This window comes from Nerophis lumbriciformis, linkage group LG17 (assembly GCF_033978685.3).
Source record: "Nerophis lumbriciformis linkage group LG17, RoL_Nlum_v2.1, whole genome shotgun sequence".
Classification (NCBI taxonomy): Eukaryota; Metazoa; Chordata; class Actinopteri; order Syngnathiformes; family Syngnathidae; genus Nerophis; species Nerophis lumbriciformis.
This window is the reverse complement of record NC_084564.2, coordinates 14101007-14118331: the sequence shown is the minus strand read 5'-3', so window position 1 is coordinate 14118331 and position 17325 is coordinate 14101007. Positions and strand designations below refer to the sequence as shown.

Genomic DNA, 17325 nt, shown 5'->3' with positions numbered 1-17325 from the left:
CACATAGGTTGTGAAATGAGTTATTTACACAGACATATCCTGTAAGTCTTTATATACATACCTTAACCCTGCCTTTAACACGGCAGTAAAACGGCTGATCAAACAAAACAGAAGTTATTGTCAAATACCCACTAGCTGCGGAAGCTAGCTCTCCAATCAGCTAAAGAGACTCAATAACTCCACGGTGACGTTTTGGTGAATTTACTGAGGAATTTGTGACACTGAAGAAGTACAAAAATAATGCCGTTCTAAGTTGATAATACCAACACAGACACTTGTAAACGTGTTAGCATATTAGTTGTTGCTAACGACGCTAACGTCATTACATTACGATAGCACATACAAATATACATGAAAACACTCCTACAGACATCACACATGGGACGGTATAGTGAGTATGAATTGTTTTAGCTATATTATAAAACTTACACATTTTGCTTGGAGTGATGAATGAAGATTCCATACCAGTAGAACCGCTATGGACGGCTAGAACATTGAACTGCACTCAGTTAAAAAAAAAAATGTAAATGGAAGGACACTGCAGCACCTGCAGTGAGCCAACTCGTCCAAAGGATGGCGCTTTAGCACAAACAACAAAACAACTTCTTAGCGTATTTGCTTGTTTTTTTTATTTTTGAAAACTTTTTTATGGCCGTCAGTGAAGAAAGGGTTCAAAGTGAAGGAAAAAAGTAGCGGCTTATATTACGGAATTTATGGTATATTTAATAATGTTGGCCATTGTAACAGTACACACAGTTTGAACAGTAACACTGTGTTTTAAAGGCCTACTGAAATGCGATTTTCTTATTTAAACGGGGATAGCAGGTCCATTCTATGTGTCATACTTGATCATTTCGCGATATTGCCATATTTTTGCTGAAAGGATTTAGTAGAGAACATCGACGATAAAGTTCGCAACTTTTGGTCGCTGATAAAAAAGCCTTGCCTGTACCGGAAGTAGCAGACGAGTAGCGTGACGTCACAGGTTGTGGAGCTCCTCACATCTGCACATTGTTTACAATCATGGCCACCAGCAGCGAAAGCGATTCGGACCGAGAAAGCGACGATTTCCCCATTAATTTGAGCGAGGATGAAAGATTTGTGGATGAGGAAAGTGAGAGTGAAGGACTAGAGGGCAGTGGGAGCGATTCGGATAGGGAAGATGCTGTGAGAGGCGGGTGGGACCTGATATTCAGCTGGGAATGACTAAAACAGTAAATAAACACAAGACATATATATACTCTATTAGCCGCAACACAACCAGGCTTATATTTAATATGCCACAAATTAATCCCGCATAACAAACACCTCCCCCCTCCCGTCCATATAACCCGCCAATACAACTCAAACACCTGCACAACACACTCAATCCCACAGCCCAAAGTACCGTTCTCCTCCCCAAAGTTCATACAGCACATATATTTCCCCAAAGTCCCCAAAGATACGTACGTGACATGCACATAGCGGCACGCACGTACGGGCAAGCGATCAAATGTTTGGAAGCCGCAGCTGCATGCATACTCACGGTACCGCGTCTGCGCATCCAACTCAAAGTCCTCCTGGTAAGAGTCTCTGTTGTCCCAGTTCTCCACAGGCCAATGGTAAAGCTTGACTGTCATCTTCCGGGAATGTAAACAATGAAACACCAGCTGTGTTTGTGTTGCTGCAGTCGGCCGCAATACACCGCTTCCCACCTACAGCTTTCTTCTTTGCTGTCTCCATTGTTCATTGAACAAATTGCAAAAGATTCACCAACACAGATGTCCAGAATACTGTGGAATTTTGCGATGAAAACAGACGACTTAATAGCTGGCCACCATGCTGTCGCAAAATGTCCTCTACAATCCGTGACGTCACGCGCTGACGTCATCATACCGAGACGTTTTCAGCAGGATATTTCGCGCAAAATTTAAAATTGCACTTTAGTAAGCTAACCCGGCCGTATTGGCATGTGTTGCAATGTTAAGATTTCCTCATTGATATATAAACTATCAGACTGCGTGGTCGGTAGTAGTGGGTTTCAGTAGGCCTTGAATATAGGAAAATAAAACAGCGTACTCAAGTGATTCTTTGGCGCACCACTAGATTCAGCCCACGTACCACTAGTGGTACACCTAACTTAGTTTGAGAATTGCTGGTTTACACTCTATTAGTGTTGTTCCGATACCAATATTTTGGTACTGGTACCGGTACCAAAATGTATTTCGGTACTTTTCACTACTTTTGTAAATAAAGAGGACCACAAAAAATGGCATTATTGGCTTTATTTTAACAAAAAATCTTAGGGTACATTAAACATATGTTTCTTACTGCAACTTTGTCCTTAAATAAAATAGTGAACATACAAGACAACTTGTCTTTTAGTAGTACGTAAACAAACAAAGGCTCCTAATTTAGTCTGCTGACATATGCAGTAACATATTGTGTCATTTATCATTCTATTATTTTGTCGACATTATTAAGGACAAGTGGTAGAAAATTAATTATTAATCTACTTGTTTATTTACTGTTAATATCTGCTTACTTTCTCTTTTAACATGTTCTATCTACACTTCTGTTAAAATGTAATAATCACTTATTCTTCTCTTGTTAGATACTTTACATTAGTTTTGGATGATACCACAAATTTGGGTATCAATCCGATACCAAGTAGTTACAGGATCATACATTGGTCATATTCATAGTCCTCATGTGTCCAGGGACATATTTCCTGAGTTTATAAACATAATATACATTTTTTTTAAAACAAAGAAGATTTTGTGATGCTAAAAAATATTGATGTAATCATAGTAGTATCGACTACATACGCTATTGTACTTGGTAGTACATTACCTACATCTCTAGAGGACCTGCATAAGAGACACTGCAAAAGGAGAGCAAACAGCATCCTCAGGGACTCATCCCATCCGCTATAAGACCATCAAAGCAAGGACAAATAGACTGAAAAACAGTTTCTATCCTAGAGCTGTTATTGCCCTAAACTATGCACTTACCTGAACACTCACCACTTTATTACTTGCTTACCTTTGATAAAGATCTACTGTGCAGTATGTTTTTTAACATTTTATTATGTTTTTAAATTTTAAATTGTTTTATTATTATTGTTGTCTTAAGACTCTTTTATGTAGGTTTGTTTTGAAAGCACTGAGCTGGACAGCTGTCCAATTTCGTTGTTTCCATACAATGACAATAAAGGTATTCTGATTCTGATTACAGTGGATTTTAGGTGTAGATCCACCAATGGCGTTTGTTTATATTGTAGCGTTCAGGAAGAGTTGGTGCTGCAGGGAATTCTGGGAATTTGTTCTGTAGTGTTTATGTTGTGTTGCGGTGCAAATATCCCCCCACAATGTGTTTGGCATTGTTGTTTAGTGTGGTTTCACTACATCGCACTTGTTTATGACAGTGTTAGCGTTGTTCATACGGTCACCCTTAGTGTGACATGTATGGCTGTTGACTAAGTATGACCGTCATTCACAGTCAAGATTATCGACTTAATAATTGTTGAATGGACTTAGTGAAGTATTGACCTGGATTTGGTAATTTTAGACCAGTTGTAACGTGCATAGTGAAGCATTTTAGGTATCACTTGTCCTACAGGGATGATACTTGTAATAAATGTACTCTACTAGTCACCATGGAGACAAGGATTAGTGATTTAGAAATAGTTACAGCAGTGCTGACTGCGGATAGATATCAGCCGCTAGCTGGCTAGCTAGCCAACATGCTCCACGACGGGTGGAGGACCGGTACTTTTCAGAGGCGGTATAGTACCGAATATGATTTATTAGTATCGCGGTACTATACTAATACCGGTATACCGTACAACCCTACACTCTACACAGTTTATACTGTAAGTATTGTACTTAATACACACCAGCTGTTTGATTGTAACATGCATCTTAGTTGTAGTTTTCACTTACACATTTGGAGGTGTTTAAATCGCTATGAAAAATCTCCAATGCTAATCAGTAGCATGTCAATGACAAATACAATGTAAATTAGCATTGAGCTAGCACATTTTGAAAAGAGGAGACGTACTGTACGTTTGAGCGCTTTCTATCAGGCTAACTTGCTTTGTTGGTACGGAAAATTGAAACATTACCCAAAGGCAGTCCGACTGAGTGCTGCTTGAGTGCTTGTTTGCCCGCCAAGTGTTTGAGCCGGCCGAGGATGCCATCGGACTTGATCTAAATTGATTTTATGTAGATAGCCGGTTGCACAGGAGGAATTAGGTCGGTGCCTATTAAAGTACCGAATTTTGTATCTATTCCTACTAATATTAAATAGAGGATCTTTTTAGAAGCAGATTCTTAAAAGCAGCAAAGTGCTCCTGTCAGGTTTGAGGATCTTTGACCAGCGTTTTTGCAGTAGGTCCTTAAAAACCCCACAAAATGTGATGCAAAGTAGACAATAGTGATGAATGCAACAGTTATTATGATGTCACTAACAGTGTCAGTGGCTTAACCTCTTGTCTGTGTGGAGTTGGAGGGGGGGGGGGGGGGAATAACGGATTAAAATGTCCCAGTCAGCCATTTTCCACTATCTGGAGCGACTGACAGTTTTTCTCTTGTCAGCTCGTTGGTTTCTCTTTGACAAGCCGGTGCTGACAAAAGCTTTAAAGACTTGTTCTGCTGGATTTTTTAATCTTTTTTGAAGTTGTTGACTCGCTACTGTGCGCCTGGGAGACGGCGAAAAAAGCAGCATAATTAAAAAGTCAAATGAAATGTGCAATTACCTCAGGCTGCTCCACTCGTGCAGCCACGTTGCCTGGACACTTTATTAGGTACACTGCAGGGATGTGAGGATGTCCGGTCTCATTTTTAGAGAGGCATTCATTTTACAATGTTTTTTTTTTTTTTTTTTGGTGGTGGTCTCCGATACTGTGGCACCTTGTATTTTCAGACACAGCTTATTGTTATGCTTTAAGTTGCGAGCAAAGCATTGAGTTACAAGCCTCCCCACCCCGAGTTAGTGTGGCGATGGTCAGAATAAACCAGCCAGAACATCCAGTCTTACTCACTAGCATTAGCTTTTAGCTAGCAATCAACATTGCTTTTTTTTTTTTTTCCAACCATTGGAATGATGGAAGTGAGTGTGAAGGACAGTACTGAGAAGAAGGGGATGATAGTCATTGAATTAAATAAATAAATCATCAAAAATGTAACCAACAGTGGTGAGACAGTATCTGCACCACACTGAAGCAAAGACAGCTTTTTTGCCTGCCAAATACGTTAAAATATTATCCAAACGGCTGAAACTTATCCATTTAAATATGAAGAAGCTGCTGATTGTGTGTTTGATGGAGATAGTCCTGTCTATATTCTTGTGTTGTTCTGTCCACTGCCTGGTACTTAATTAAAGGACCTCTTGCATGCACATTGCTTACCATCCCTGCATCCTGGGACAAGCCAAATGAATTGATTTCAATTGATTTCAATTGGCGATGTTGATTTGAGTGTTTTGAGTTACGAGCTCGATCAGAGAACCAATTAAGTTTGCAAATGGAGGTTCCACTCTATACTGATGACTTTATTAAACTACACAAAAAGTGCAAAATATTCAAAAGAGCTCTTAGTTTGATGTAGTTCAATTGTTCTCTGATGACTGCAAGCTACCAGCACAATAAACGATAACATATTTTCAACAATATTGCTTTAACATGACTTCTGCTATCAATGACAACCCCATTCAATTTTTGAAATTCCATTATGATATCACAGTCAGGGATAAAAGTCATGAGCAAAACTGTTAAAGCAAAACATTAACCTAATTATTTTTAAAAGGTTTCATTTCAAAAATGGATTTGATTTAGATTGGCAGCCATTTAAATGTAACATTGAAAATGCCGTTGAACGTGAGTGATGTAGAATACATGTTTCATTTTTTTCCCTACGCTTTGCATCCTGCGGCTTATAAAATGGTACAGCGAATATATGGATTTTTCTTCGCTAACGACGGTAATGTTTAGTATTCAACAAATCTTTTTCTTGAAACACCGACACTGAAAAGGTGTGTTATTAATTAATGTTATTATTAGACCTGCTCAGTGGCCTTGTGGTTAGAGTGTCCGCCCTGAGACTGGAAGGCCGTGAATTCAAATCCCGGCCGAGTCATACCAAAGACTATAAAAATGGGACCCATTGCTTCCCTGCTTGGCACTCAGCATCAAGGGTTGGAATTGGGGGTTAAATCACCAACATGATTCCTGAGTGCGGCCGCTGCTGCTCACTGCTCCCCTCACCTCCCAGGGGCTGAAGATGAGGATTGGTCAAATGCAGAGAATCATTTCACCACACATAGTGTGTGTGTTACTATCGTTGGAACTTTAACTTTATTGTTTGTGCTATGGCGCCATCTTTTGGACAAGTTTGCTCACTGCAGGTGAAAATGTACTCCTTGTTCCGTACCTGGAACCGGAAGTATAACCGTCCATAGAGTCTCTGCTTGAAAGTATTCTTCATTCATCACTCCAAGCAACATTTGTAAGTTTTACAATATATATATATATATATATATATATATATATATATATATATATATATATATATATATATATATATATATACTTACTAAACCATGTGGGATGTCTGTATTTTCATGCATTTTTGCAATCAAGCTAGCGTCATTAGCATTAGCTAATATGCTAACACTTTACAAGTGTATGTTAGTATTATTAACTTACAATGGCATAGTCTTTGTGTTGTTTCAGTTCTGTAAATTCAACAAAAACGTCACCGTGGAATTATTGAGTCGGTTTAGCTGACTGGAGCGCTAGCTTCCGCAGCTAGTGGATCCAAAACGATGACTTCTGTTTTGTTTGATCAGCCGTTTTCCTGCCCTGCAACAGGCACAGTTTGGAAACAGGTATGTAAATAAACTAGAGATGTCCGATAATATCGGGCTGCCGATATTATCGGCCGATTAATGCTTTAAAATGTGATATCGGAAATTATCGGTATCGGTTTCAAAAAGTAAAATCCATGACTTTTTAAAACGCCGTTGTACGGAGTGGTACACAGACCTAGGGAGAAGTACAGAGCGCCAATAAACCTTACAGGCACTGCCTTTGCGTGCCGGCCCAATCACTTAATATCAACAGCTTTTCACACACACAAGTGAATGCAATCATACTTGGTCAACTGCCATACAGGTCACACAGAGGGTGGACGTATAAACAACTTTAACACTGTTACAAATATGCGCCACACTGTGAACCCACACCAAACAAGAATGACAAACACATTTCGGGAGAACATCCGCACCGTAACACAACCTAAACACAACAGAACAAATACCCAGAACCCCTTGAAGCACTAACTCTTCCGGGACGCTACAATATACACGCCCCGCTAACCCCCCCCCCCCCCCCCCCCCCCCCCAACTCAACCCCATGTTCCAAGTTCCAAGCTGCTGTTTTGAGGCATGTTAAAAATCAATAATAAATATGGCAGTGCCATTTGGCATTTTTTTCCATAACTTGAGTTGATTCATTTTGGAAAACCTTGTTACATTGTTTAATGCATCCAGCGGGGCATCACAACAAAATTAGGCATAATAATGTGTTAATTGCATGACTGTATATATCGGTATCGGTTGATATCGGAATCGGTAATTAAGAGTTGGACAATATCGGATATCGGCAAAAAAGCAGATATCTCTAATCTCTAAAATAAACATTTACAAAATCTTTCATACCGATATATATCGGCGGATTATGGTCCAGTGCGGCTAATATATGTACAAATATTTATTTGTTCTAAAATTAAATACCGGTGAAATTTATAGCCTGGGATATCTGGCATACTTGATTTATTTGTTTTTTTGACTCCTACAGGTAAAACTTACAGTATTCCATGTCTTTGGTGATGAAAGACTTGGCAAATCTTGAATATTAGACCCTTCCTTACAAGAGTGGTACAAACGTGTTCAATTGTGAGGGCATCTCGTGTGCAGTGGCCCCTTCAGTCGGCCCTATTGAGCATCTATTTAGATGCTCACATCGCGGTCAAATCTCCTCAGATCATGTCGTATTTTCTGGTATTGTATTCTAGCTACATGAAGTAGGGCTTCATCTCCATCCATCATATTCTTCTGCATCCAGAAAAAGGAAGAACATGTCAACAAGGCTGTCAACGTGTGAAATAAGCTCAGGAATCACCATGGTCTCATTCACACCTCATCTAGCTTCCATTCACACATTCATACGTCCTGTCTAATGCTACAGCGCTTTTAATCAACAGGAAGTGGCACCGTCTATTTACTTTGCATATTAACGCCAAATCAAAGGCTGGTGATTTCGCTGCGGGCCAAAAGGATTCAATTATTCAAATAGCTCCTGTGTGCGCGCGCACACACACACACACACACACACACACACACACACACACACACACACACACACACACACATTGCATGCATCTTTTATTAAGCAGCGCAATGAACAATTTGTTGTAAACAGCTTGCGGGGAAGTGTGTTGATGTCTATACATTTGCCATTTGAGGTAATGACAGACTTTAATAGAGAGTGGCCATTGAAATAACAACACCTTTGTTCCAAGGGTTGCTGTCACTTGCCTGGGACTGCATTAAAACTGTTGTTAAGTAGACCAATTAAAGCAAAATTGCCATAGACTTTATTTCAATGTATGACTGTAAGTAAGCACACTGCACAGCTAGAAGTTATTACTGTACAAAGAAGATTACCTTGATTGTAACTATACATGTTATATTTGTATTACTAATGAGACAGGTACTAGAAATATCTTTAATATAATACTATTGGCTTCGAGAGGTGTAGAACTGCATTATTATCGGGGCGCTTTGAGTATTGGCTAATACAGATAGTGATCTGACGTGATATCTGCACAAATTATACATACCTTTTCTTTTTTTCGAGTGTGGCATGTTAGAAAAGGCTTGATCAAGTGAGATTAGTCAAATAAAGAACAATGATATGTATGTAACACATACTTGCCAACCTTGAGACCCCCAATTTCGGGAGGTGGGGGGGGGCGTGGTCAAGAGTGGAGGAGTATATTGACAGCTAGAATTCACCAAGTCAAGTATTTCATACATATATATATACATACATATACATATACGTATACATATATACATATACATATACATATATACATATATATACATATATATATATATATATACATCCTGAATATATGCAAACAAAACTGTGTTTAGATAATTGATACTTCAAACTTGCATAAATAAATCTTAAGGAATATAACATAACTTGGCTTCTGAGAGCTTCAAAATGTAATGAATAAAATGCTAAAGTTGTTGATAAACAAGCAATTATTTTAATAATTAAATATGGTCATTTTAAATGAATTATTATGATCATTTAAAATTAATGATTTCAAATATGTTTATTTTAATGTATAATCCTATGGCTGGACGTAATAAGGAGTCAGAAAAAATACAAATAAAAAAACAATTAATTTTGATGTTTTTAGCAAAATATAGTAAAAGTGTATTTTTATTTTTATTGTTTTAAATTAATAAATATATTTATTTTTAGGTAAGATAAACATAACAATATAATTTATCTCTAGTCTGGATGATTTAGTTCTTGTCACCCTGTTGTCCTCCCGTCATAAAGAAAAGGCTGTCCTCACTCAGGTCCGCATGGAGCTGGAGGGGGCGTGGCCTCCAGCTCCGGCTGAAAATCGGGAGATTTTCGGGAGAATATTTGTCCCGGGAGGTTTTCGGGAGAGGCGCTGAATTTCGGGAGTCTCCCGGAACATTCGGGAGGTTTGGCAAGTATGATGTAACACACTGACCTACTGTATTTATTATTAACCATTTGGAATGGACTTATGCTGTCTTTAGGTTGAAGTGGGGTGGTAATTGTTTTTCCGGAGTCACCCCGTGGTCACAATAACTCATTAAATTAAGCTCATGACAAAGTAAGTTGAATGATGCGGACACGTTTGTTACTGGATACTTTCTAAATACGCTTCCTGATAATCCATCCATCCATTTTTCCACCGCTTGTCCCTTATGGGGTCGCGGGGGGTGCTGGGGTCTATCCCAGCTGCACATGGGCGGAAGGCGAGGTGCTTTCTGATAATATGCAACTATAATTTTTTGATACTTGTTTTTGATTGACAAAGGTGCTGTTCTAGACTGCAAAATATTAAATTAAGGACGTGTATTACATATGTGTAGCTTGTGTGCCATTGTGTGCTTAGCTGTTGTGTAGCCGCTAGCTCTATTATAGAACCGGCGGCCCGCGGGCCACATTCAGCCCGCCAAAGCTTTTAATTTGGCCTGCCGATCATCGCTTAAATAGGCTCGATGAAACCATTCAAACTCGGGTTGATCATGAAAGCAGTGCTACCGCCACACCGCAGGGGGCAACAGCGAGGCATGTGTGTCAAAATAAAGCAGCGGTGGGGTAAAAGAAGACTACTCATTCAACCCTGAAAAAAAAAAATCAAAATAAATGGCAACAATTTGACTTTTAACCACGACTGGGCAACAAAGTATGAATGTTCTGCCCTGAGCAAGAGCTCGAGTCATTGTTTTCTGGCCGACCTTTTAAGCCACGGACACATTGATCCAGACGAGCAGCTACAATGGTAGAAATCCCAGCGTGTAAGCTTCATCACCAAACTTGGTCTAACATTTGTAAGTAGATATAATTTGTGCATAAAGATATTTTGTTTTGTATTGAAATTTCTGACTTCGTGATGTCTTTTGTATTTGTGGTCGTGTGGTTATTTGTCTGAGAGTAACTCTGGGCGATCAAAGCGTAGCGTTATTGCCCAGTAGAAGGCAATAACGCTCCACCTTAGGTTTAATTGTGATAAGTACCATAAATTGTGCGCAACGTTTGGTGTGGAAAATATGTAATTTCTATGTGCAACTGCTGTGTACCCGTCCCGCCAAGAACCCACACACAGGCTGGATTGGATGATGTGGTTCTTTACTGGTAGCTGCAATGAGTGATCAGAACGCACATACACACAATATGTGGTTAGCACTTCTGCTGGTTTCGATGTCATTAGCAGAGGACAGGAAGTCTGCTCAAGTACATAACATTTTCATATTTTTACAATTACATGAAATACAATTACAGATGTAACTTAATACAATGGCTTTTAACAGTATACTTTTTAACGTGTGTGATCGTATAGTGGTTTTAACTTGCTTTTATCTTTACTGGTATTACAATTAATTCAATAAAACATATTCTTTACTTGTTTTTTCACCAACAACATCTTTTTTTTATATATTTATGAAATAGAAAATAGAAAAATAGAAAATACATGACACAAATAATTAAATGGACTTTTAGCACCCTCTGGTGGTGACTAGCGAATATGACAGACCACGTTGTTCGCATGTTAAAATGGCGAACAATACAAATTTAAATATGAACGTCTTGACACGTAAAACGCACATTGTGCAACAATTATTACCTGCAATGAGTGATCAGAACGCACATACACACAATATGTGGTTAGCACTTCTGCTGGTTTCGATGTCTACAGGGGGAAAATGATATCGACTTCAGTGCAAAATAGTAATACATCTGGCGTGAGCAACAACCAATTCAAAACGAAAATTCCACAACATAGCATTTCAGCTGCTATTAAACAACTGTGTATCTTACAATAAATCTCACGTTAGCTTTAGTGTAATATATAATATTTTGCGGAGCAATATCAGAACGTAGCTTATCATTAGCAGAGGACAGGAAGTCTGCTAATAAGCTTCCGGTTTGCGGTCATATTTACAGACTTTCAGGTACCAGCAGGTGGCGCAATTGGACCTCTCATTGCATAACAAAACAATATACATATTTTAGCAGGAATTTCACTCAAATAATCAAAGTATTTCTTATACCCGTTACATATGTGTGTAAACATTTCTTGTTATTGTGTGAATATGTTAACACTAAACCTTCTATTATATTTACGTAAAATATACAAAGGACATTGTTTATTTAAATTACACAATGGACGCTATACATTTGTAATGTTTATCATGTTCATATGTTCAGTCTTACAAACTTAAATGAAGAAAGAAGTGTAAAGAAATAAAACTGAGGAAGGCAAATAAATGAAAGGAAGGAACATCAATACTCAACAAAACGTATGTCGCGTCTGTTTTTTCATGCAGTTAACTAGCTGCACACGCTGGAAACGAGTAGCAATTGCATAATAATGAATTTATTGACAGTGCAGCGTGAAAGCCGATGTGTTAAGTAAACACAGTCTCAAAGCAATATAACCTGCGGAGGCACTTTCTAACGAAACATCCACATTTCAATGTCCGGCCCCTGAGACCTTGGGCTCTTGAAACTGCGGCCCTCTTCATTATGTAGTTGAATAGTCCTGGCCTACCATGTTTACCTTTTGTAAGCAACTTTGTGTGCTTATTGGGGGATATTCAGATGTTAACTGGCTGCCCGGCTTTGCATAAGTAAACACGCCGCAGGCCTGGTTGTATCGGAACTTGTATCGGTGATTTTAGATGCAAGCCGATATAATGCATCGTTGCTGATATCGGACCAATATCCGATATCATCAGATCGAGGCATGCCTAGTGTTTATACGAGGGATAGATATTTAACTTAATTTCCTGAACAGACTATACAGTAAATTTACAGTAAATTGATGCTAATTGGATAAGAGAGGGGTCGGCAACCTTTACCACTCAAAGAGCCATTTTGACTAGTTTCACAAATTAAAGAACACAATGGGAGCCACAAAAATCTTTTGATAAATAAAATGAAATAACACTACATACAAAGTTTTATTTTTGCTTTGCGCAATGTATAAACCAAGGGTCTCAGACACGCGGCCCACACCTTAAAATGAAAATTAAATGTTAATGCGGCCCACAAGTTTTAATTGAACGGCACTTGACATTATCATACTTGTCAACCCTCTTGATTTTTCCGGCAAACTATGAATTCCGGTGCAACTTTTATCTCGAATGTGCCGCGATGGTGCGGCATTTAGCGCCCATTACAACTACCGTGCCGGCCCTGCCACACGTTGTTTGAGGCTTCTATATGCTCACGCGGGTGAAAGTAATTCATACCTGCTCAACAACCACACAGGTTACACTGACGGTGGTGGTATAAACATTTTAACACTCTTACTAATAATGCGCCACACTGTGAACCCACACCAAACAAGAATGATAAACACATTTCGGGAGAACATCTGCACCGTAACACAACATAAACACAACAGAACAAATACCCAGAATCCCATGCAGCCCTAACTCTTCCAGGCTACATTATACCGCTACCAAACCCCGCCCACCTCATCCGACGCACGGAGGGGTGGTGTTGATGTGTGAGGGAGCAGGGTTGGGGTGGGGGCGGTGTTTGGTGGTAGCAGGGGTGTATAATGTAGCCCGGAAGAGTCAGGGCTGCATGGGATTCTGGGTATTTGTTCTGTTGTGTTTATGTTGTGTTAAGGTGCAGATGTTCTCCCGAAATGTGTTTGTCATTCCTGTTTGGTTTTGGTTCAAAGTGTGGCGCATTATTAGTAAGAGTGTTAAAGTTGTTTTATATGGCCACCGTCAGTGTAACCTGTGTGGCTGTTGACCAAGTATGCCTTGCTGTCACTTACATGTTCAAGTAGACGATGCATACAACAAAAGACTGGGCTGGCATGATTTGTGTACAGATTGTAGAGGACGCCAACTGCTGTACCACCATGGCACACCCTAATTAATAATGTTAGGGGGAAAATCGGAGAATATTAATCACGGGAATTTTCTGCGAGAGGCACCAAAATCCGAAGACTCCCGGGAAGGTCGGCAAGTATGCAGCTGAGCCGCATCAGAGTGATCAAAGAGCCGCATGTGGCTCCGGAGCCGCGGGTTGCCGACCCCTGGGATAAGAGGATCTCTATGTGAATGTTCTGAATGCCTGTTTCCATGCCAATGTTGTATTGAGTCCATAGCACATTGGAACAAGTACACTCCAAGCAGGCACAAGACATTGATACAACGTTGATTATACATACATGTCCTTAAAAACGGACTTTGAAACAACATTGCAAAATAGTTGTATATGTAAATTGAGACAAAGTTGGTGTCTAACGTTGGATCAATGTTGTTGGTTGGGAAATTACCCAAATTTCAATGGTCAAATCAACGTCACAACCTGACCTTGAATAAACGTTGTCAAACAGCCTGTTGTTTCAATGTTGCATTTGTGTTGTAAAATATTGGTTGGAATACGACCAAAATTCAATGGTCGAATCAACGTCAGAACCCAACATTGATTAAATGTCGTCAAAAAGCATGTTGTTTCTACGTTAGGTTTGAGTTGCTCAACATCAGGACCTAATTCAACAAGTGTTCAATGTTGTTTTAATGTCTTGTGCCTGCTGGGCTACTGGTGGTATGCATGCAGGCCACTATGGACTGGACTCTCACTATTATGTTAGATCCACTATGGACTGGACTTTCACAATATTATGCTAGATCCACTCGACGTCCATTGCACCGGTTGCCTTGTGGAGGTCCTCTCCAAGGTTTCTCATTGCCATCCCACTGGGTTGAGTTTCTCCTTGCCCTGATGTGGGATCTGAGCCGAGGATGTCGTTGTGGCTTGTGCAGCCCTTTGAGACACTTGTGATTTAGGGTTATATAAATAAACATTGATTGATGATACTCAAGAACAGGCAACATTTTTAAATAAGTATACGTATGAAATAAATATATGGTTTAAACTTATCAACCAGAAGATGTACTGAAATTTAAAGCTTATTTGCCACAAAATTCACATGGAACCCACTTCACCTGCGAGTCCATGCCACATAATGGAAGCTAAACCGCAGTGAGTGGGCGGAAGTCGGGAAAGCAATGGAGGTATTTGCATAGCAAAAAGTTATTTTCTGGCATTACATGGTGCAAAAAAAGTTTGATAATTATCGCCATAGCTGATGTTGTAGTGTTGGGACTGTATAAACAGCGCCTCTGCTGGTTGCAGCCTAGTAGTATGCTCCCTTATGACAATACTAAATCAATTCATCGACTTATTGATGTTTAGCTCTAATGTTTAATAACTTATTGGTTATATTAAAACATCCTTGACTGTATTATCATTGAACGTATTTATTCGTTATTTATTAAAAAAATCTTTATAACGATTTCTTGCATTGGACCAGCACAGAGGTACCTGATTATTTGCATTCTTTTGCACATAAAAACAAAACGTTTATTTCAACCGGAGCCGCAATTGCAAAGATGATGCATGTTCATGATTTGTGCAGCCAAGACAGTCCTATCCTAACCTTGCCCATGCAGCACCGCTTTGCATGGCAACAATGCAGCAATGTACGAGACGTTCACAAGTGTCTATTGCCTATTATTCAAATGCACCGTGTTTTACATTGTGATAGGAGAAAGCGGACATAAAACAGAATATGTTGAAATAGTGTTTCTGGGTAGAATAAAATAAGTGGTTATATTGTAATGGGTGGAAGTATGTATTCAAAGGATGAGAAAATGTATTATCATAAATAAATATGGAGTATTTAGTACATTTAAATGAGTGTATATTAATGTACAGTGGCCAAGCACACAATTGCATGAATTAGATAACATTGTCCATCCATACATTTGCTACCGCTTGTCCATTTCGGGGTGGCGGGGGTGGAGGTGGTTGCAGTTCTTCATTTAAATGTATGTTGCCTAATTGATTTTCTAATGAAGGGCACAAACATATGTGAACAAGATATTTGCATAAATGCACAATTAGTACAACCCGCTATTAATTAACAGCACATGAAAAATATCATCAAAAGTGTCAAATAACAGCTCAATACATAAAGGAGCTTGTCAAAAAAAAAATGTAATGTAATGTAAATTGATAAATTATTTAAAAAAAAAACTTTAATCTAATTTATTTTTTCAAATTAAATTACTTAAAGGGAAAATGTTGTGTTTTCATGGGGTAGAGTTGCATCTTGAATACTCCAAATATTGTTCTTGCAATGGTGTTTAAAGCCCTACCAAATGGTAAAATGAATGCATTACATTTAAGATGAACTAAACCATATTAATAATGTAAGCATGGATCTATACAATATATTTGCGTAAATGCACAATTGCAACCAGTAGTTTATTAATAATGCATGCAATTACTCATTAAAAGTGACAATACGTGACAGTAAAAGAGAAAACATAAGGCAGCGGTACAGTTGTACAATCCTCCCTAATGATGCGTCCGCTGTTCGCATGACAATCCGTGCGTAAAACCCCATAAAAAAAAAAAAAAGAAGTGCAATAATCCTACCTCGCTCATGGTGCGCCTTTTGGTGTGGAGGTGTGATGATCTTTCTGCAAGATTGCTTTCACAGAGAGTGACTCGCAGCGCGCAGGGAAGCTTTTATAAAGTCTTCAAGCCGACTCCTCCGTGGAATCACGTCAGCGATGAGCCAATAGCGGCGCCGTGGGCGAGCCGGGGTCTCCCTGAAGTTACCACCCCAGATGTTTCAACACGCAGGAAGCCCCCCCGTCATGGCGATCAACTTGAAAAAAAAAAGGGGGAGAAGCACATTCATGTCGGAATTATTTCATAATAGCGTCTGCACTCGCAAATTTGGGGAGGGAAGCTGTTTATTCCTGCATTTGAAACAGTCCGTGAAGTACTCCTATGGCAGGGTCGGGAACCTTTTGGGCTGAGAGAGCCATACATACTTGCCAACCCTCCCGGATTTTCCGGGTGACTCCCGAAATTCAGCGCCTCTCCCGAAAACCTCCTGGGACAAATTTTCTCCCAAAAATCTCCCGAAATTCAGGCGGACCTGAGTGACGTGTCGACAGCCTGTTTTCACGTCCGCTTTCCCACAATATAAACAGCGTGCCTGCCCAATCACGTTATAACTGTAGAATGATCGAGTGCAAGTTCTTGGTTTCTTATGTGGGTTTATTGTTAGGCAGTTTCATTAACGTCCTCCCAGCGTGGCAACAACACACAACAGCAGTCATGTTTTCGTCTACCGTAAAGCAGTTTGTCTGCCGTAAACAGCAATGTTGTGACACTCTTAAACAGGACAATACTGCCATCTACTGTACATGCATATGTGACAATAACATCTACGGCTTTTAGAGAGTGCAGTGCACAACTGCGCACACAACAAGGAGACGAAGCAGAATGCATCATCAGAGAGGGTGTTCAGCATGGTTAGAAAAATAGTGACAGAGAATAGAACAAGGATGGACAATTCAACCCTTAACTCAACAATGAGTAGATGAGTGTTATGTGTGTGTATATGTGTAAATAAATGAACACTGAAATTCAAATATTTATATATATATATATAT

At 39.4% G+C, this 17325-nt stretch overlaps 1 protein-coding gene across 1 annotated transcript in view; it reads right to left on the bottom strand.

Annotated features, from left to right (window-relative positions):
• The window catches only part of pcp4b (Purkinje cell protein 4b), a 90769-nt gene extending 74355 nt beyond the window's left edge, over positions 1-16414 (bottom strand). The window contains exon 1 of the mRNA XM_072915042.1: positions 16295-16414. Coding sequence (XP_072771143.1) covers positions 16295-16303 — 9 coding nt within the window. The 5' untranslated portion in view covers positions 16304-16414. The remainder of the gene's footprint in view (positions 1-16294) is intronic.
• Between the last annotated feature and the right edge of the window lie 911 nt (positions 16415-17325).